The sequence below is a fragment of the Cyprinodon variegatus genome, unplaced genomic scaffold, assembly GCF_000732505.1.
Source record: "Cyprinodon variegatus isolate N-32 unplaced genomic scaffold, C_variegatus-1.0 Scaffold904, whole genome shotgun sequence".
In the NCBI taxonomy this organism is placed as follows: domain Eukaryota; kingdom Metazoa; phylum Chordata; class Actinopteri; order Cyprinodontiformes; family Cyprinodontidae; genus Cyprinodon; species Cyprinodon variegatus.
Genome location: NW_015151357.1, coordinates 42910 through 64373, shown reverse-complemented (window position 1 = coordinate 64373; position 21464 = coordinate 42910). Strand labels below are relative to the sequence as shown.

The following is a 21464-nucleotide window of genomic DNA, read 5'->3' as shown; positions in this document are numbered from 1 at the left end:
TAACCGAGATAAGTGTGACGTGTGAACGGTCGTCAAAACTGAGCTTGGCCTGGTTACCGATCCCAGCTCTGACTGGTCTCGGCCTGGATCGGTTTTTCAAGGGTAGTGTAAATGGGGCTAAAGAAACCTAAACTGACAGTGCTAAAATCAAGATGCTAATGGTAAGCTAGTTATAATGAAGCCACAGTTGACAAAAATTAATTGGCGGTGCTCTTTGCAACAAGCCATGGAAGGGACACAGTAAATATGTAGACTAAGGAATTCTGGACAGTTGGGAACAAAAATTAACACAACATCTCCAAGCTGAAGTATGTTAGCACCAGTATCCGACTGTAGGAATACAATCTTTAACAGTGTTTTGAAAGTTACAGACTTTACGGGTTGTATATAAATACACATTATTCTGCAGATTTTCATTTGTAAAGGTTTACAGCTCCACAGTTTGTGTTTGATGATTAGAAAAATATTTTACCACCAGTCGAGGTGTAGCTTGTCGCTGCTTGTCCTTGCTGAGGCCACCATCAGGCTTCGTCATCAGAGTTTGACTTCCTTCCTTGGCCCCCTTCTCTTCACTTTTAGTAAACACACTTTTCTCTTCTTCAAGGCTCTCATGGCTTCCAGTCACTACAAAGTTTACATCCTTGTGCAGAAAACTCTCAAACCTCTTTGAAGAAGAAAAAAAAAAAAAAAAAAAATCAGCTTCTGCTATAAAACTTAATTCACAGCTAGTCTTTTCCTTGTGTGTCACCTGAACATACAGAGCTCAGAATTTCTAGTCATAAATGACATCCTCGGGAAACAATAGTTAAAATTGAAATGGAAGATTATCATTAGTTTTTAGCATTGATTTGTATTAACAGTGGTATTCCCTTGTCAAAACCTAATTCAAAACCACTCAAATAAAAATAAACAAATAACTAAACTGGAGAAATGTTTTCATCAACACCTGTAGGATCCTCCTAGATGCTTACCCCTCCTAAAAGAGATATGGCTTCCAGGAGCAGGGTTGTTGAGCGTTTCTTCACATTGTCGAGGTAGAATGTCTTCCCCTCTAGTTTCTTGTCTCCAGAACACAATCTACCAAGAAGCCCTTTTTCCTGTGATGACTGCTGGGGCTGCATGACTAAATGGGTTCACAGGACTACAGAAATAATAAAAAAAAATTAATGACAGAAAATGTATAATCGGGTTTGACGTAAGGGCAAAATAAAAACCAAAAAAAACAAATAGTGTTTTTATTTTACTTCAGTAACAATCTGGGTTTCAAAAAGATCAATATCAGACTCTTTACATTTTTTTTCCTTCATTGTTAGTCATCAACTCTACATTTCTGATGGATGACATCTATGCCAGTAATATATTTGGACACTCATGTTGTTTAATAAAGCATAAGTGGTAAAATAAATAAATAAATAAATACAGAAGTAGTAGGTGGTCAAGTCTTTAATAAGTACAACTGAGTTGTTTCTAAGACATGGGAGGTGGCATTGTTTGGAAGAAACATTTTTTAAAAATTAATCCTGCCATTCAGATGCAAATATTGAATCTTTTACTTTTTATCCATTTTGCTTATAATAATTCACCCACCAAAACCAAAGAGCTTAGACTTAGACAAAGAAGACATAACACTAAGCTTTTGCATGGATTTCTAATATCATATAGCTTTAACGTATAAACACTTAAGAGGTAGGGTTGTTTATGGTTCCTCTCGTTTTCCAAAGGAATTATATTTTCTGTCTTTACAAGGGTAAACTAGGAAAAAGCCCTATATAGTTGTAATTATTTTTCTAATGAAGGTAATTTGCAACTTCTAGGAGTATTTTATGTAACAGTGTAAGAAAAAACTTAAGTGCCGAAGTCAAGTCACGAGCTTTAGCTACCCTTTAGCTAGCTTAACTTTCCTCACAAAACAGACACCGAGACGTGAAACGTTTGAACTTAAAACATATCTTCGCATTCAAACACACGCGGTAAATTGTTAACTGTAAGTTTCGACTTACCTCGAGTTATCACCTTAAAAACATTGATATATAAAATATGTCCATTTACTTGCTAATGCTCGGATGTTAAACCGCCGCCGCTTTTTCAAAAACAATGGCAACGTCACTTCCGGGAAACAAGATCCGTTGTTCTTCTGTTTTTTTTTCTTCTTCTTCTTCTTGTTGAAATTTTTATGGCGGTTGGCAAAAACGTTAGGTGAGCATTACCGCCACCAATTGGTAAGGAGTGTGAACCATATTACTGTTTTTTTTTTCCACCATGAAAAGCAATTTCAACATTTATTCTATGTACGCTCATCGTTTGTAATTAGCTGTTTAATAGGTATAGGAAAATAAATTGTGAATTAAATATTTACTTAGTTATGAAACAAGATTTTAGTGATGATTTGTAAAGAAAGAACAGAACATGACACACAATGCTGCTGTTAAAAGTAATAGATTTTATAATTTAACTAAGCATTGAATGTCCACAACTGGTTTTTCAATATAAAGAGGCCTACATTTGAAAATACATCCCTCCGGTTCTTTAAAATATATAGACTAGAATACAATAAGGTGATCAGATCATAACGTTCAGAGCAACCTAAGCAGATTATTTACAAAAGTACTTCTGTAGTTTTTAAGTGATGTGTAAAAATAATATTTAATCTAACGTTTTAGTTTTCCATTATTTCTTAGGAAAAATATACTTACTCATCTATTAATAAAACATAACGCAGCTAATACATAAATAAAATATATACTTCAAGGAACAAACTTGATATTTACTCTTTAAATTGACACTTTGGTTAAAGTCACTGCATTAAATTTCAAATATTAAGGACAGGAAATTATGCTTTCCCACTGCTTTACAGGAGATGGCGATATTTCTGTAAATATCAGCCTAAGGTGAATTTTTTTTTGTCCAAAGAGTAAAAGCATTTTTTTTTTATCAATTCTACTTTGCAAACTTTCTGATACAAGACAAACTAGGCAGAGAAAATAGACTTTTTTTTATTCAAACATGCAGTTATTCGGTGGTACAAAAATATCTCTAAACAAACCAAACTCATCCTTTTAGTTTAAAGACCAATCATATCTACTGTAGGCGAGGTTAAACATGAGGTTTGGGCACTGCATGGGTTGCGGAATAGACCAACTGCTGAACTAAAGTAGGAACACGTTGCACTGAAACCTACACCAAACCTTTCCATTAACTTTAAACGTAAACATCAAAGTGTGGTCATCAAATAAAAAAAACATAAATAAGAAATTTTATTTTTCTTAATCCAAAGAATAAAAAAAAACCAAGAACATTGTAAAATGTTATTTTCCAAACTGTTCTTTTTGAATAAGGAAAAGAATCCACATAAAGCTGGCTCAGTGGAAAAACAAACTTCGAAACATTAGCTGAGAATTAGAATTATTTGTACACAAACTGGTCCTGTCCATTTTAATGAGACTAGTTTATAGAGAAAAAAAACTACCTAGACACAGTTAAACAGTTCTTTGGCTCTTCAATGAAGGCACTAACAATAGAGGTCTCTGCCCACCAAAACTAACAGATTTTCTTATCAAATGAAAATGGCACAAAAAACCCGGGATATGATTATCCACCAACAATAACTTCTGTAAATTTTCCATTAACTCATAACTGAATATCGCCTTTCTTCAGATCCCATGTATTTCTACTTTTATACAATTTTACATAAAGATGCTTAATTCTTTGTAATGGGATCTAGCCTATTCTTTCTATTACTTCGCTGTCTATTGTAAATAAACAAAAGTGGAGAAATAGTCCAAAAGATAATAGTATTGACTGAATTTAGATTTTGAATATTTTATTTTTCCCTGAAGAGCATACAAAAATGATACAGTTGGAGAGACACTGTATTCATTAATATATAAAAACTGTTACAAAATGTTGCATTAGAGCCAATATCTAGTGATGTAGCTGCATCAGTTCTAACCGCTGGTCTCAGTGTGTGAATGGCCTGTTTATTTCAGATCCATTCAGAACCCTTTATCATTCCGTATTTACTGCTGTTGCTCGTGCCGCTGCTGCTCCTGTTGGTTCTGGTCTTGCCTGAGGGATGCCTGGAGGACTGCTGGTGTTTACGTTCATGGCTGGGCTTATTGGTGTGACTGTACCCCTGCAGCTGGCTGTAGGTCCGGTTGTTAGCGTTCAGCTTCTTCTGAGGCTGGCCAACGTCTTTCTGAGAACTCCTCTGACCATCTCCCCTCCCATCTCTGCTCTGGTTTTCCTCATTATTAATGTACTGCTGACGCTCCTCCTGAGCGATGTTCACGTGGTTTTGTCTGCAAGTGATCTTGGCGTTGGTGAGATCAGTGATGGGAAGAGGTGGGATGTGGTTTCCTTTTGACATTGAGGGAGGTTTGACGGCGATGTTGTACCCTGGAGGGGCCGTCGGTTCATTCCAGGTAAAAGGGGAGCTGTTATAATCTTCACATAACTCTGCCTCATGAACTGCTTTGTTTCTCTTCGTGAGTCCGTACAGTTCTTCGTCATGCAGCTGCATTTGTCGGGACCGTATTATCTCACAGATGGTGCCTATGCCCAGGTGAAGCATCTCCCACAGATTCAGTGCCAGACAGAGGACGGAGACGGCGTACATGATGAGGAGGAAGATTGTTTTCTCTGTGGGCCGTGACACAAAGCAGTCCACGGAGTGCGGGCAGGGTATGTTTGAGCACACGTATCTGGCCGGTACAGCAAATCCATACAGCGCATACTGTCCACAGAGGAACGCCACCTCCAGGACAGAACGGGCCAATAGCTGAAACACGTAAATGCGCATCAGTCCATCTTCTTTTATTCGCTGCCGACCATCATGGCGAACCTTTACTTTCCCTTGTCTCTCACTACTGTCACCCTTTGCATCCAGATCTCCATCATCATCTGCCTCCTTCAACTCGTAGATCATTGGATCTTCCTCATTGTCATCCTCAGCCTCTTCAATGCCCCTGTGCTGCTTCCTGTTGGTCATATAAGCCTTCTTAAGTTTGTTTCGTGATAATCTGCTCGGTTCCCCAATATCTGCCTGCTCTTCTGCACGAGCGATTTTATTCACAGCGTAGCCAAGGTACATTAGAGAAGGCGTCGCCACCAGGATGGTTTGGAAGACCCAAAAGCGGACATGTGAGAGAGGAGCAAAAGAGTCGTAGCAGACGTTCTCACAGCCAGGCTGGCCTGAATTGCAGACAAATTTACTCTGCTCGTCGTAGTAGATCGACTCGCCGCCCACAGCTGTTAGGACGATGCGGAAGACGAGGAGGACTGTGAGCCAGATCTTGCCCACAAATGTGGAGTGATTGTGGATTTCCTCCAGCAAACGTGTCAGGAAGCTCCAGCTCATGGTATAGACATGAAAGCTACAGCTAAAGGCAGCGTACACCTGTCAATCACCTGTGGACAGAAAAAGAAAATACTATTTTAGGATTATCATAACAAATCAAAAATGTATCGACCCACTAAAACGAGAGTAACGTTGAGGTTTTTTCTACTGCAGCTAAATAGGTTTAAATAATATGTCTCTGGGATAGATCATAAATGAAGAACAGAAAAAAGACAATAACAGAATCAAAAGTTAAAATGTGGCAGATTTTATATAAAACTATGTAAACATAATCAAGTTGCAGCACAAACAAAAGTAAGTCTATCATATTTTGAAGTGGAGGTGGAGAAGATGGGGTCTGTGGAAGCAGAAAGCCATTGGTTGATTATTTAAATGTATTAAAAAAAAATGTTTCCAGTTAGTCTTTAAATGTCTCTATGGCAGAACGGGGGGGACAGAGGGATGAAGAAATGGAAAAAATGTCTGCAGACAAAACATTCCCCAACAAAACATACTAAGATGGTTATAATATTCACATTGGGGTAGGTTATAACAACACACATAAAAAAAACTTGAAAAGATATTTGCATACCATGATATATTATTTAAACAAGGATTTTAGACTTTTTATTTTATGTGCAAACTCATGCAGCTTTCCACCCTGCTTCCTTTAATCCTGATACACTGAGGCCCTGATGTGCTAAAGCTTTGTTTGTATCAAAACATCTGCAAACTTCAGTGTGTACAACCCTGACCTACTGAATACGCACTGCCAGAGCAGTCTGTGACATAAACAAAATAGCAGGGAGCTCCAATTAGTGCGACATAAAAAATACTAGCAGGAGGAAACCGTAAGTCATTTATCAAATTTAAAAACACTAAACTTGTCAGCTGTTTTTTTAAATCAAGGATTTTTCTGACTCTAGAAAAATCTATAAAAAAACTGCTCATTAATATACAAATGAAGGAACATTCATTATATTTAGCCCTATTGAATAAACAAGTAAAATGAAAAACAAAATACAATCAGGAGCTCAAACTGCAGACTTTCAGCCAAAATATTTAAGTTTGCACATTAAATAAGAGCTATTGTTATTGTTTCCATTAAACTGCCATTACAATTTTAAGACCCCTTTTAAAATGTTGCCAAAAGACAAATTAGGCATGTTTCTATTTATTGGTTAGAGCAAATCAACCAGCCTATGCATTTATCAACAGTTGAATAAAATGCTTTTTTTTGTAGAAAAATAAATGCAATTCTAATGCATATTGGGGAAAAGCAGACAGTGAAAACAGCTGATTATGAGAGACAAATGTTCACTTACTACAGTGCTCATTAATCTCCCGTTAACTTATTAACTCTTTTGAAAAAGTCAACGATCAAATCAAGCAAAGACCCTGTCTAATTCAATACCTCAAAATGCAGTTAAAAAGCATTGAAACAAAGATAGAAACGTCACTTCACTTCAAACATCTTTATTATGGATGAGGTGGGGAAAATATCCAAGAGCACAAACAACCATTTCCCTAATTCTGGTGTGTTTGGATAAACTGATAGAAGTCTCCTAAAGTTGCAGTTAAGCCCAAACCTATTCCTGCATATTCAGCAGATTTATAGTCATATTGTTTATCAGATTAAAACTAAGTTTTATAAATAATCTTTAAGCACGTTTTAAACATATGTTTAAATAGCTGCAAAGAGAATTTGGTTTCATTAATAACAAATTTCTGTTTTAAAAACTTTTTATTTCTGCTGGTGTGCTGTAATAGTTTAATCCAAAACTTTGTGTTTTATTAGCTGAATGAAAAAAATAAAACAAAACAAACTCACGATTTCAAGAAATAAAGGCTTGAAAACATCACTCTTTGTTTAATCTACTAAATAAGCTTCACTTACTAAGCTGAGTTACTAAAATAAAATTTTCAAATTCTATTTTTTCTTTATATTTCCATAGATTTAATATGTTGTTTTAAATATGAAATGACACCTCTTCTAAATCTATATGAGAGTGTAAAAACAAAATAAAACAAAAAAAACTTATACCGGTATAAGATTTCCTTTTTTTTTTTTTACATAGATTTTCTTTACCTAACATTTCTATTTACCAAAATGAATATAATTTAGAAGTATGTTTAACCTTTTTTAACAAATTTCTTTGGAATTTTTCTATAAATCCTCTTTGAAGACCATTTAAAAACTATCATAATAAGACAAACCTAACATTTCTTTACTTGGGCTCAATATGTATCAAACACACAAAGAATTTAAGTGTTGACAGCAGCTATTAGGAAACCAAACCGATAAAATTAAACTTTACTTTCTATCTTACTGCTAAACCAAGTCATGTGCTCACCAGGATAGTCTTCAGAAGTTAGGGATGGTTAGCCTAGTAAACTAGCCTCAACCCGCCAGCGGCCAAAATCATTTTTGCCTGCAAGTAGTCTAGCCTCGATTAATGACCCAGGCCCTAAATCTGGCGGGCCAATCACAACGCAGAGATGTGTTTTGAATTTCTGGAAGCAAAGCGGGCGGGGTTTTGAGGGCGTGACGACAAAGCTGTGCAACGCTGGAGAAAGCACAAGGAAGATGGCAACAACTATTGAACAGTTCTTGTTTTACTCAGCTTTGGAATCAGTTTAGGAAGGATTAGACTTGGGGGTTTTGTTGAAATGTGAGCAGAAAGAGGCTCTACGCTCATTTATTTTTAAGAAGGACGTATTCGCCATTTTACTGACAGGCTGTTTGTTTACACTCCCCCACCAGCTTTCTGTCTCACTTACTATGTCACAGTCAGTTGCGCTCATTGGTCAGAGCGTTGGCACAGACATGGTTTGAAAAACAACAGGTTGTTCTCATCAACAATCTTCCGATGTCTCATTCATCAGAGCCAGACTAAATTACACATTTAATCTCACATTTAGTCTGGTTTATCATGCTAAGGGATAGTGGGTTTCTATGGAATAAATACCAGTAGAATACCAGTATTAAAAACTGTTAATCCATCCAGTCCTAAAAAGTGTAAAGACAAAATTTAAAATCCCAATGGTAGACAGTTTACCTAGGATGTTAGCTAATCATTTTTAACAAAAACAATAAACATCAACACTTACCCTTTTGTTTCACGAGGAAAACCAAATGTAAAGAAACTTTCCCCCATAGCAGAACAAAGCTGTTGTCCCTCTCCCTCCTGAACAGAACCATTTCTAATCTTTTTTGAATAAGCATTCCAGTATGTATGAGAAATAGGGTGTCCCCTAGTTGATGTCAGAACACAGGAAGTCTACTCAGACGTTGCATCCCCCCTTACAGACGCTCCAAAAATAACAGAAAACTACCAACAGGAGAAGTCACAGGAAGAGACGGATGTTCTGGGCTGGAAACACTGACCAGCATCCGATTGCTCTAACCAACACCAGGGAAAAGACCTTCTTGTTCCATTTAAGGATAAACTAAAAATAACTCCAGAAATCCCTTTACAGCAATTTTAAACCCAATACATAAAAAATAAATAAACTCTGGTCTACTTTACTGTGTAATTCAACATTTCTAGCTGATCTAAGATAACATTGTTAAACCTCTATTGATGTACCAAAGCTTCACATAAACAAACTGGACAGTGGAACATATCAAGATAGATGCCTTTCATTTTTTAAATGGTAAACAAAACAGCAGCACATTAGCAGTCACATAAACTGTATATCTAAACTCGCCCTGGCTGACCTTCTAATCTAAAAATAAATGAATTCCCCAGATAAACATCTCATTTACTTCTAGGCCTAGGACCTAGATCATTACTAGAATGTTACATAAACTGGCTGAATAAATCGATCCACTGATTTCTTCATTTCCTTTTAATAAATCACTAATTTATTATTGTCCAAAAGAAGGTATCTTTACTGGCCTACTATTGGCACCCTCATTTAGAGGAGCAGAAAGCACTAAAAAGGGTTGTAAAGGAGACTCATTTATTCTAAGATCCCTCCCTCACCAACATGTCTCTAACATTAAGCTGTAAGGATTTGTTAAGCATCCTCCTGAATTCAGTATTGCAAAGATAAGGTGGGATTATAAGCATTGTTTCTAAAAGTTTCACTTATTTTACACAGATTTCATAAATGTCCTTTCAATATAAATCTTCCCAATACTGCAATCTTAAACAGCTGGGATGCAATATTTAGTAAGATACACTTTTTGTGTCAGACATACACCTATGCAAAATGTGATAATATGTTCAGGCAGTTAGATGAACTAATGCAGCTTGAACAAGTTGCATTTATATGACATGTGGATTTGTGGCCTTAAGCTCCACCTCCAGCTGTCAGTGCTGCACACTGAGCCTGCATTAACCTTACTGTGTGACTTTAATGCACTGAACACGTTTTACTATATGAAACAGTAAATATTTATTAAATATTTATCATTCAAAATAATACAAATTATGTTTGTATTATGTTAAAATCAAGAACGTCCTGAATATATTTTTCTTAATACATAAAAGAACACTGTGATAGATAATCTGAATCACAGACGAGCATTATCTAATAAGATAAAGCATAGGTGCTGATGGGGTGTGACAGATCAAAGAGGGGGGAGGCAGTTGTGTAATTTTTAATAGGTTCGCCTGAAAGACTTAAAATTTAGGGTCTATAATTGAGTTTTTGCATCAATCATAGCTAGAACCAGAATAGGGACTTTCACTGTACCTAGATGATCTGCACAGGACTTTTTCAAATGAGAAATACAACAAACACTAAAAAAACGACAGCGTCAACACTTAATAAAGAATAACTACATTGACATTCACTTTCCATTATCTCTACTCCCTAATGTTAGACACAATGTCAATGGCTAATTCAGTCAATGTCTTCAAGTCGGTCCGAGGTAGCCAGACTAATGTTATGCTACATTATATACTATGGGATACATTGGAGTATATATGGATTTTCTTGGTTAGTACATCAACTGGCTGTGAAAATACCAATAAAACACCTTTCCATAGCCTACAAACTGTTTTTGTTTTTGCAGCCAAATGGTACACACGTAGGCATTTTTGTGGCGCGTCAGTGTGGGAGTGGGGAGTATGGCGGCTGATGGCTTCACTTTTCAGGCTATCAGCAATCCAGTGAGTAAATAGAGATCAGTGCTTAAAATACAACGCAGCCATAAAAAATGTTGGACGTGTAATAAAGAGTTGGGTACACTTCTCCATGCACTATGGGATTGCCCCTTGATAATGCCCTTTTGGAAGGCAGTTTTGAAAAAATTTGAGGACTGGCTCAGTCAACCTTTACCAGAGTCTACACAATTCTGCCTCTTAGGAGATAAGTCATTGCTGCCAGAGGGTATTCCAAAAGTAAACGATAGATTAATGATGACAGGTTTTCTGATAGCGGCTAGAATTACTCTTCGTAAATGGAAGAGCCCACAGACCGGAAATTAAGGAATAGCTTCAACTTATGTCAGAGGCAGCAGCGTTTGAAGTCATGATTTCAAGGTGACGGAAGGAGCCGAGTAAAGCTAGCCAAGCATGGGTGCATTTTGATTACAGTGTTGGTATAGATTCTTAAGGGATTTGGGGTGTGTTGTATGCTGTATGTATGTGTATGTACATTAATATGATTTGGAATAGATAATTGATGAGTGCTGTCATGTTCTGTGTTGCTGCCGATGTGTATTTGTATGTTTTTGTTTACTGCAAAATAATACAAAAAAAAATCTAATGACAAAAACAAAAAATATATGGCGCAGCCCCCTGCATGCCATGCTGAGGGCTGATTTGTCGTTTTTTATTTTATGTTTTACTTGTTGTTTGCATCATGGTTTCGGTTCTGTTCAAGTTTTCATTAGTCTTATTTCAATTTTTGTGTTCTAGTTATTTTTGATTGTATTTTAGTTGTCAGATATTTCTTGTTTGCCCTCTTGTGTCAGTCTCCTTTTCCCTAGCTCCCTTCTTGCCTCTGTTCACACCTGCTCCCAATCTGCCAATTAGCCTTGTCTTTGTTTCTCTCTCCCATATATTCTCCTGTTCAGTCACTCTTTGCAGGTTTGTCGTCATTTCTTTGCCCCCTTTTTGTAAGTATTCCTGGTTCTCACTTTTTGTGGATTTATGGTTTGGATTTTTGCATCTGTTGAACTTTTGGTTATTTAAATATTCAAGAAACCATTCCACCTTTTTTTGTCTGCATTTGGGTCCTGTCAAACCTCCACGCCTAATGTGACAGTATGGTTTATAGTATGTTAACAGTAAAACTGTACAGTATTTCTATGAAACCCTCCCATTTTGTCCTTGTACCATGGCCAATGGGTGAACAGCAGCCTGACCACCTCAGCTCAGCTAAGCTCCTACCACCTTCTAAGCAGGTACTAGGTTCTAAGTGTGGCCCTGTGTGATCTGGTTAAAATATTTCTTCAAGAAAATGTATTTATAGTGATATTTTACGTTAGGATATGCTAATCTACTGCAGGAACATCTGATCTTATTTTTTATGCGTTTTTCACATCGGTAACAGGCAGGCCAACCGATTAAGACAGTGTGGCATACATAAAACCTATGATAAATCAACTATATACTGACAGCTTTTTAAGGAAGACACATCATAGTATATAATACAAGTTACCATTCACAGAAAAAAGAACTGACGTTTGTCCTCAGAAAAATACTAAAATGAACCCCACACATGTACCACCCATTATGTAACCATTTAACACCTCTGGATAATGTGAAGGTATCCATCTGTTCCATCCAAACTCTTCGCTCCTTTCTCTTAAGGGTTTTAAAGGGACAGGTTTCCAGGAGGTTAAAAAACAAATACATCTAAAATGATTCTGAGGTTATCAACTAATAAAATCTGGTGTGTTTCCAAACTGTTAAAAGTAATCCTCATTGTCTTGATTTCAGAAAAAAAATGAAAACAATTTCTGTTGGTTTTTTTTTATTTTTGTTCCATTTATCCGTTTAAATATAAGGAGACAGGAGACGGCCACCAAAGAAAGAGTTAATATGCTTCCTGATGTCTGCGTCTTTGATGAAAAAAAAAAACCAAGATGCTTTTTACTGTTTCATTAACAGCCACGTGACTTTCAAAGTGCACATCTGGCCACGTTGTGTAATTTAGCATATGGAGGGCCGGTGGCACAGCTACTTCTAGCCCAAACAGAGATCCTACTGAGAACCAGAGACTGGTACAACCCTCCACACTGCTTATCTTCTTCTTTTAGAAATGAAAAAATGTTTCCCAATGAATGGGGACATTGATACAATATGTTTAAGAAGGTAATTAATAATACTAGGTCCAAATCATGTCAGTAAACTGAACAAACAACACTACTATAACTGTTTTGTAATTTTGACTAGAAAATGTGATTCTGAAAATTATATTTCTAACTCTGTTGAGAGTTATCAATATAACAGTGTTCTCTTTAAGGGCTATATTTATAGTTTTGCAGCCAAGTTGACATGGAAACAAAAATGTAGAAACACTCTAAATGAGGCTGACCCTTAATTCTGCAGAACTTTACATAGATTGCAATGAGAGCATCAGCCTAAAAACTAAGAATGCATTCAGCCTGAACCTGGTGTCACAGCAGCTTAACCGTGCTCAACGCATCATCAAATAGCAGGAGTTTGAGCTACGTGAAGGTGACACCCCGTTCACGTGAAAAAAACTCAGAAAATAGACTGAATGGTTAGAGCCTCATTAGTGCAGGTTTGTTCCTGTTAAAACTGGCATTTTTGCTGCTTTGGTTTTGAAGATGGACCTCCATGCTGCTTAAAGTCATCAGTGCTTCAACAGATTGCAGACTGCTCTGGTGCGAGCCGACAGAACTGACAAAGACTCCCTGATAGATGTCAACACAAAGCTGAGCAAAACTTCATTTGCCGTCCGATTTAAGCCTGTTTTGTGTTTGCCATGACCTGGATGACTGAGAATTTACACAGGCGTTAAGATAGAATCATCTTAAAGTTCGGCTGATGACGTCACCATCAGACCAGACGTTAGTGCTGCACTTGTTTCCAAATATAAAGCTATTGTACAAACTCCTGTGCTGGCATTGCACTGGAGGTTGCACTTTATTTAACATTGGGCATGTTTTCATTATTTAGTGGGTGAAATCATTGCTTCACGATATTTTGTAGTTTATCAGCCTTTAAGATCCTTCAATTATGATTTCCAAAAAAGTTAAAAAACAATCCACTAGACTTTGTTTCCAAGTTTGAAGATATTTTGCTTCCCATCCAGGAAGCTTTTTCAGTTTAAAAGTCAATTCATTTTTTAATTAAAAAAGCTTCCTGGATGGGAAAAGAAACCCCTTTAAACTTGGAAACAACACTTTTTTTGGATGAGTACAACCTGGATGGCTGAGATTCCTCACCAGCAAATTTGAATTATGTTCTACCGTTACCTTTGGCGGCACCATAGCATTTCCTTTCAAAATCTTGTAATCGGCACTTTACAATAAAAGCACAGGCGAAAGATAACTTTACAGACTGCGGCCAAATTGTTCTCTCTGCACAATGTTTGACTGGGCTTGGGGGATCCGTTTTTGGAAAAGCCCCAGTCGCACTGAAGAAGTAGACCACTTTGTATTGTCACAGAGCATTCTGTTTGGATGGTGACATCATTGGCCGAATGGAAAATATATTGTATCTTAAACACCAAAGCAAAAAAACTTAGCTTCAACTGCATAAATCTGCACCAACAGGTTTATTTCCTTGTATCTAACCAGGCAGAGACCAAAAGTGCTGGGGAGAGGCAGCAACTGTCCGGTGTCTGGGCTAGAGGATGACGAACAGTCCTTCCAGGGCTAAATTATAACAGCTTTTTAAAAACAACCAAAAAACCTCTTAGGAACATTTCTTATTTTATCCTTTGTTTACATTATTTTCTCCATATTCCATTCTGAAAGAAAAGTTCAGATTTTAACTTTAATGGTCACCACTCCATTCTCTCCACATGCTGTTTGACAACACTTCAGTGCTTGGGAAGACCATCAATCTACAGGCTGCTTCACTACTCTCGGCCACGCGGTTAGCATAGCGATACTATGTAGATTCACCGCCCTTCCTGCGGGCATCGTGTTCGTTGTAAAAGCCCGCTAAGAAAGCCCAAAATTACAAAAGAACCCACTATCAGATATTCTAATAGAAAATAAGCCCAGACTGTGTTGACCCAAACTTTCACAGACAACTTCTCAGGTTTTGGTAGTTTCATGAAGAATGAAGTTCTGTCTGCAACAGGACATTTCATAAAATCCATCCTTTATAAGTGCAGACGTCATATCTGATAACCTTTCATGCAATGGCAGGCTTTACTAACCTGGTAGACTGCAGAGTGCTTAACAGAAAGACAAACAGCAATCTATAAGAGAAAAAGGATCCTCTTGTTTGTGCAGATGAAAGGCTTTTACAGATTAGGTTAGAAAAAATCCCATTCATTCAGCAAATCTTACATTTAAGATATATTTGACAACAAACAACATCTTTCACTGCCATACATCAGCAGCCTATTAGTGCCTTTAATAAGATTTAGAAACCTTTTCGTAATCAAAAATGAAAGCTAAGGAATGGGGGGATTGAGTTAACCTGACAAAATCCTCATGGTTCATCAACATGAACAAATTTTGAGATGACAAACATGCAAAGTTTGTAGCAGGACATATATATCAAATAATTTTTCTTAGCAGAAACCTGATTCTCTTCTACACAGAAACCAAAATCATTGACTCATGTTATTATTTACCTATGAAGATGTTTGATTGTACTTTAAATGTATTCTTCTCTTTAGCTAGCATAAAAGATGCTCTCTTCCACATTTTAGCCATTTGGTGAATCCTAGTTAGTGAAAGGCAATATTTTAACATTGTCCAATCAGTATAAATCCAGCTGTTCTGTTTAAACTCCGTTGGTACGTTATTAAACATTAATTAACAAACAGCATCATGAATTTGTAGGAATTAGATGGACCTGTTCAGGAAGAGATATTTAAAGCAATTACGTTATAAAATAATACAAAAAGAAACAGAGTAAAAACATTCAGGAGACAGACTTACTAGCCAGGGGAACCTGCAAGAAAGGTCTTCAGGGTTTAGCCAAGAAACCCACAAAGTACGTTGTCTCGAGGGGGACTGTCAGGCTTCAGGTAAACATGGAAGCTCTAGAGGTCAGCTACAAAGAAGGGGATCTGTGTAGATGCTCTGGAGGTTGACCTGAAGGCCACTAAAACCAGCAAATAATCCCCAGGACCCCTTAATGATTCATGGGTCTGCATCAAGAGGTTGAAAATTCTAAACGATGAGGTGAGGAAGAGATGGCTTAAATAAAGTATTAAAGTGTTGGAATTACCCAGCAATGTTCTGGATCTAAATCCAGTTAAGACTCTGTGGCAAAATTAAACATTGATATCAAAAGCTAAGTGATCATCCAAGTGAGGTTAAGAGTTTTAAAAAGAAGAATATGGGGGTATTTGTTGGCAGCAATGCAAAGATGATAGACACAAGGTATGTGACAAACACTGGTAAGAAGAAAGAAATAATGTCACATCTTTCATTAACATATGTGTCAAATCAATCCATATAGATGTCTGCTGCTGTAATGTGAAAAAGTATAAAAAATCCAAGTGGTATTAACATTTCTAGAAGGTCCTGTACACCAAACCTGCTGAAACGATTGAAAAAGGTCTAAATATCCCAAATTGAAATCTTGGGAGTGGTGCAGCACACCATCTCCAGATGTCTCCTGAGACTGAGAGCCTCCTGTTTCCTACAGAGCCAATAAAAGAGTCAGCTCTATACAAGCCAATCTAAGTGGGCTTCAAGCTGTGAACATGAAGGTTTGAGGTTGCTTTCAAAGCTCTAAACGTGATGCTCCACCCAAAGGCTATTTGAGAATAAAACACTCACTAACTATTTACCAAAAAAGCAACTTAAAAAGCTGACACTGCTGTTTCAAGGAGTCTACTGGTGGGAATTCTCCCTTACTTAGATTCCTCTGAGCAAACATGACAAATAAGATAAATAATTCTCCAATGTTCTAGTAAAGATGGATGGATGGATGGATGGATGGATGGATGGATGGATGGATGGATGGATGGATGGATGGATGGATGGATGGATGGATGGACCGACGAATGGATGGATGGACAGACGGACGGATTGACTTTCATGGAAGTCTGAACATATATTGTCATTTTTATAAGATAAATGACAGAATAAGCAATATCAGCTAAATAATTAAACAAAAACAAATATGTAGAACATATTGGGGAGAAGTTAACATGAAATATCCATCAGATTGCTCCTTGATTTCCCTTAAAACCCCTCAACAAAGAATGAGCCACATGCAGATTGTACAGCAAGATTATACCCTAAACAGCCGAGTTTACCTTTGTCATTACCTACTCAAACCCATATATCGGCACACATGAAAAAAAAGACACATCTGCTTTTTACAGCCTACTGAACATTGAGGGAGAAAAAAATCATTTGATGTTATGTTTATACTTATTTTAGTTCCTCTAAAGTTTTCAATATATTTTATTAACTCTTANATATTTAAATAACTGATGCCATTCAAAATTAAATAAGACCTTCTTCCCTTCAAATAAGCTACATAGATACCAGATAAAATAAATAAGCCTAAGATCAGTTTCTATAAAAAAAAAAAAAGCGCTTTGCGGTTTTATTAAAAGTCAGGATCTTTTTAATCACTTTTTTCAAATAACTGTTGCGTTCCAAGGCTAGATATTTTCTCTTTGGGAAAGGAGCTTAGAATACATTATAAGCCATTAAAACAGTTTATGCAGCAATAAGCAAGCATCACAAACCTTTATAGGAAATCTGTATACTGGGGTATAATTTGAGGAACGCTTAACAGCTTTTAAAATGTGATACCACCCCACCCCGCTGCAAAGACCAGCAATTATGCTCCCACACAGCTGAGAACTAACCAGTTTTTGTTAGAACAAAATGTTACTTCAACGAGAAGTTCTCAGACTATTAAATATGGCCAATGTACAAAACTGGAGTAAAGACTCCTTCTTAGTTTACAGCAACTCTTGTCTTGAAGTAAAAAAAAAAAATAAAAAAAATAAATAGATTTCCAAAAACCTTTCTTATCTTCAAATTCAAAAAAAAAAACAACCTTAAAAACAACTCTTTTTACCTTTTTGGGTAATTTCTTTGAATTATCTCCACTCCAACTTGATATCCTCTCCAGTTTTCAATTTACGCCCCATCTGCCTGCAGAAAGCAAAAGAAAGAACTCAAACTCCCTGTAAAAAGAACATGTTATCCTTAAGGTTAAAATTTTTTTTTAAATTTTGGCTGCAGCTAACGATTATTTTGCAAATCGACAAATCTGTTGATTATTTTTTTAATTTATCACTGACACTCCAGAAACTTTGAATGGCTAAAAAAATGTATTTATATCATTTGTTGTAACCATTAAAGTTTTTTTTGTGTTTAAGCATATGATGTATAGATTGCTGTATGACTATGATCTATGATGTTACAATAATTTATAGTTTGTTAGTAGTATGTCTGTACCGTAATTTGATGCCTATTTTTTCCAGTGTCTTTCAAACCTGCCTGAAGATTCTGTTGCAGAAACAAGTTGTGTATGCTAATACTACATGGTATAGTACAACACGAACATGCACGTCAATGCTAATTTAAGTCCCGTCAGTTTCAAATAAGGCACAGGATCTTTGCTGTTTTTAGGAGATTTTTAAAGGATTAAATCTTTTCCAGTTGCTGTATTTACAAGCAGAGCCTTTGCATGTTCTGAGCTATATTTATTAGACTTTTTAACAAGTGTTACTTGTCATTGCCAAGCGTCCTTCAACTATAACTGGTTGACATACTTCTTTTATTATGCTTGATCTACATTAGGGTGACCTTACTACCCCAAAACTTTCCTTAGGTCAATTATCATATTGCACAGTTTTATATCATGCTCTAAAAAATTCAGGAAATGTTTTGCATATAATCAGCTGTATTTTTGTATGGGTTTGACCCATGTAGAATAGCAGTGCTGAACAATTTTTGCCAAATATCTAAATTGCGATTATTTGTAACCAAAATTGCAACTGCGATTTTATTTGGATTTTTTTACNTTTTTGTATGGGTTTGACCCATGTAGAATAGCAGTGCTGAACAATTTTTGCCAAATATCTAAATTGCGATTATTTGTAACCAAAATTGCAACTGCGATTTTATTTGGATTTTTTTACTTTGCACTAACTCCAATGATATAGATGTTTCACACCAGGCTTTCAGTTTTTGAAAGCTTGCTTGTCCAGAGCCCATTTTTACAGAACTTTAGTGTAACCACTGTGTGAAAAAGTGTTTACTTGTCTACCTTTCTGTATGGCAAGCGTTTAATCACCACCTTATGGGCTGGAGGGAGAAATTTAGTGTCTTACATGTGAAATACAGTGTGATTAAAAAAATCAATGCCTCTGTGATTTGAAAATTGTGTCCTGTTAAATTGTGATTATATTGCAAATGAAATTAATTGCCCAGCCCTAGTCTAGAATATCTCAGCAAACGTCCAAGTCCTGCTGCTCTCAGTCTTGACTCTACGTAAGGTGATCAAAAAGGATTCAAATCATGCCTTTTTAGATTTAGAGCAACAATTGTTTTAAAAGGAACTAATTAGCTTTCAGGAAAGCAATCGTAATTTAATCTATCTAAGACACCCAATTTCCCTGTCCACACCCCATACAAGAGGTCTTAACAAATAAATAAAAAAGCAACTAAAAAAAGAATCTCCCCTTTGCTTTTATTTTTCAGTTCAGAAATAATACATAAATCATCAATAACATTTTTTATTTTTGACCAGTTCAGAATAATTCAGTTCAATAATTCAGTCAGTTTTAGGATTATTTTAACATTTGATTAATCTAACAACTTAATTAATCAATGAATCTACAAAGAGGTGGTTTAAGTACGATAACATAAGTCAATACACAATGCTTTGAACAAGGAGAAAATAATTATTGCACACTTTAAAGAACTCTGAATTGGAAAAATCTGGCTGGATTGTCTCTTTAAAATGCCTTGAGATGACATGTGTTGTGAATTGGCGCTATATAAATGATATGATGTATGATTATGATATATGATGGATGGATGGATGGATGGATGCATGGATGGATGGATGGATGGATGGATGGATGGATGGATGGATTTTTTACCTTAATATCTGGAAATAAAATTGATCAAAGGTAGAGAGTCCTTAAAAACATTGAAATCTTTCTTCAGATCAAGAGCAAACTTAATTTCATTCACAAACCACTTTGTGGAATCACTAATATATCATTAATTGCCCACTGTAATTATAATAGAACAAGTCCTTAAAGTAATCAGCCATGAGATTAAATTAAATATGATTTTTTTTATAATTATTATTTAAACACCACCTTTGTTTTTCTACTTTGCACTTGTAGCAAATCTTCAAGCCGGAAAATCTCCTACAGTTGCCAAGCAGTTAAAAATAATAATCTGGAGCTTAGATGCTAACAGCTTGCTAACATAAAAGAAAATTAGACTGGCTAGAAATTTCAGATAGCGTATTAGTTTTATTTAAAATATGAAAACAGCACAATATAAAGAAAAGTTAACAAAGTTGGCATATGTACTTATATGTGCTAAATTCTCATTTTTTGCTAAACATTTTTTCGAAATAACACTTTTTAAGTTTGCTAGCAGACGTTAGAAAACCAACGAATATCATATCAAACGTGTGAAATCTTTCCTTGCTAAAATACATTAAAAAAAAAAGCTAACGTCAATATTTCTTTAATACTTTGTTATTTTTCCATAATACTTTCCAAAGAGTTTCCTAAATTTCCGAAAGTAATTTTACCTTTTCTGTGCACATCGTTGGGTTTATCCTTATTATCGAAGAGAAAGAAGAAAGTCCAGCAAAACAATGGCTGAAAAACCTCCAGCAGCGTCGGTTCCCTGCTTTAACTGCTCATTTAAATACTCAGAAACAAGCCTAAACAGTCCATTAACTCTTTTATTATTATGTCCTTATCTTTCTTGGCCCAGACAAAAGCCGAAGAGAGCATGGATGTTACTAAAGACAAACAGGCTGAACTGTCTGAGGGAATCAAAAAAGGAGGAGTTTATCTTTCTGTGTGAGAGAGAGAGGGTCAGGCTGAACACTCTGGGGTTTCATCAGGGGGTTTCTATTGTACAGGAGAGGATTAGGGCCACTGGAAAAAAATGAACTGATTTTAAATATTATTTCAGTTTAATATGGGAAAAAAGTCAGAATTTTGCCTACAGAAAAAAAGTCAGAATTCTGCCTTTTTTCTCACAATTCTTACTTTAATCTCAGATTTCTGACTTTTTTCTCAAAATTCTAACTTAAATCTCAGAATTCTGACTTTTTATTCTCAGAATTCTGACTTTTTTTCTCAGAATTCAGACTTAAATCTTAGAATTCTGACTTAAATCTCAGAATTCTGACTTTTTTCTCAAAATTCTGACTTTTGTCTCAGAATTCTGACTTAAATCTCAGATTTCTGACTTTTGATCTCAGAACTCTGACTTTTTTCTCATAATTCTGACTTAAATCCCAGAATTCTGACTTTTTTTCTCAGAATTCTGACTTTTTTTCTCAGAATTCTGACTTTTTTCTCATAATTCTGACTTAAATCTCATAATTCTGACTTTAATCTCAAAATACTGTGTTAAATCTCAGAATTTTGGATCTTAATGTAGATGGGCACCATGAAGAAAGAGATGTGGGAGCACTCTAACCTGACAACAGCCAGATGCATGTCTCACTCCGCCTAGCTCCACTCACGTATGTGAGTGGAGCTAGGCGGAGCGAGACATGCATCTGGCTGTTGTCAGGTTAGGAGCACTCAGCTTCACTGACAAAGGTGTAAGTTGTTTTGGAGGGCCAGTAACACTTTGGTGGAAAATGACAGAATTAGTTGACTTTTTACGTGCCAGAGGAGTCCCCAGTGATGCTATTTCATTAATGGAGGAGCAGGTGATTAAAACAAGAGAGCTAGTTTGGTCTCTAAAAGGGCTTGATGCTAACATGTTTGTTAGCTGTCAGAATTCAGTCAGAATTCTGAGATTAAAGTCAGAATTCTGAGAAAAAAGTGT

The 21464-nt window shown here is 36.1% G+C and overlaps 2 protein-coding genes across 4 annotated transcripts in view; both read right to left on the bottom strand.

Annotated features, from left to right (window-relative positions):
• Window positions 1-2124, bottom strand: part of LOC107099756 — a 10999-nt gene extending 8875 nt beyond the window's left edge. The window contains exons 1-3 of one of the 2 annotated variants that reach the window (XM_015398012.1): window positions 2001-2124; window positions 972-1123; window positions 473-664 (exon numbers count right to left, since the gene is read on the bottom strand). In XM_015398012.1, the coding sequence (XP_015253498.1) occupies window positions 473-664; window positions 972-1121 (342 nt within the window). In that variant the 5' untranslated portion in view covers window positions 1122-1123; window positions 2001-2124. Of the gene's footprint in view, window positions 1-472; window positions 665-971; window positions 1142-2000 lie in introns of both variants that reach the window. The other variant, XM_015398013.1, reaches the window with a different exon arrangement.
• A 1109-nt stretch (window positions 2125-3233) lies between these two features.
• On the bottom strand, window positions 3234-20354 carry LOC107099762 (gap junction gamma-1 protein-like). Of its 2 annotated transcripts, XM_015398021.1 has the most exons (3): window positions 20203-20354; window positions 17497-17573; window positions 3234-5406 (listed from the first exon to the last, which is right to left on the bottom strand). In XM_015398021.1, exon 3 carries the CDS (start codon window positions 5354-5356, stop codon window positions 3983-3985), a length of 1374 nt encoding a protein of 457 aa, XP_015253507.1. In that variant the 5' UTR covers window positions 5357-5406; window positions 17497-17573; window positions 20203-20354; the 3' UTR covers window positions 3234-3982. The 2 variants fall into 2 exon arrangements, with proteins under 2 accessions (XP_015253507.1, XP_015253506.1); XM_015398020.1 differs by lacking the exons at window positions 17497-17573; window positions 20203-20354 and adding an exon at window positions 8447-8576.
• Between the last annotated feature and the right edge of the window lie 1110 nt (window positions 20355-21464).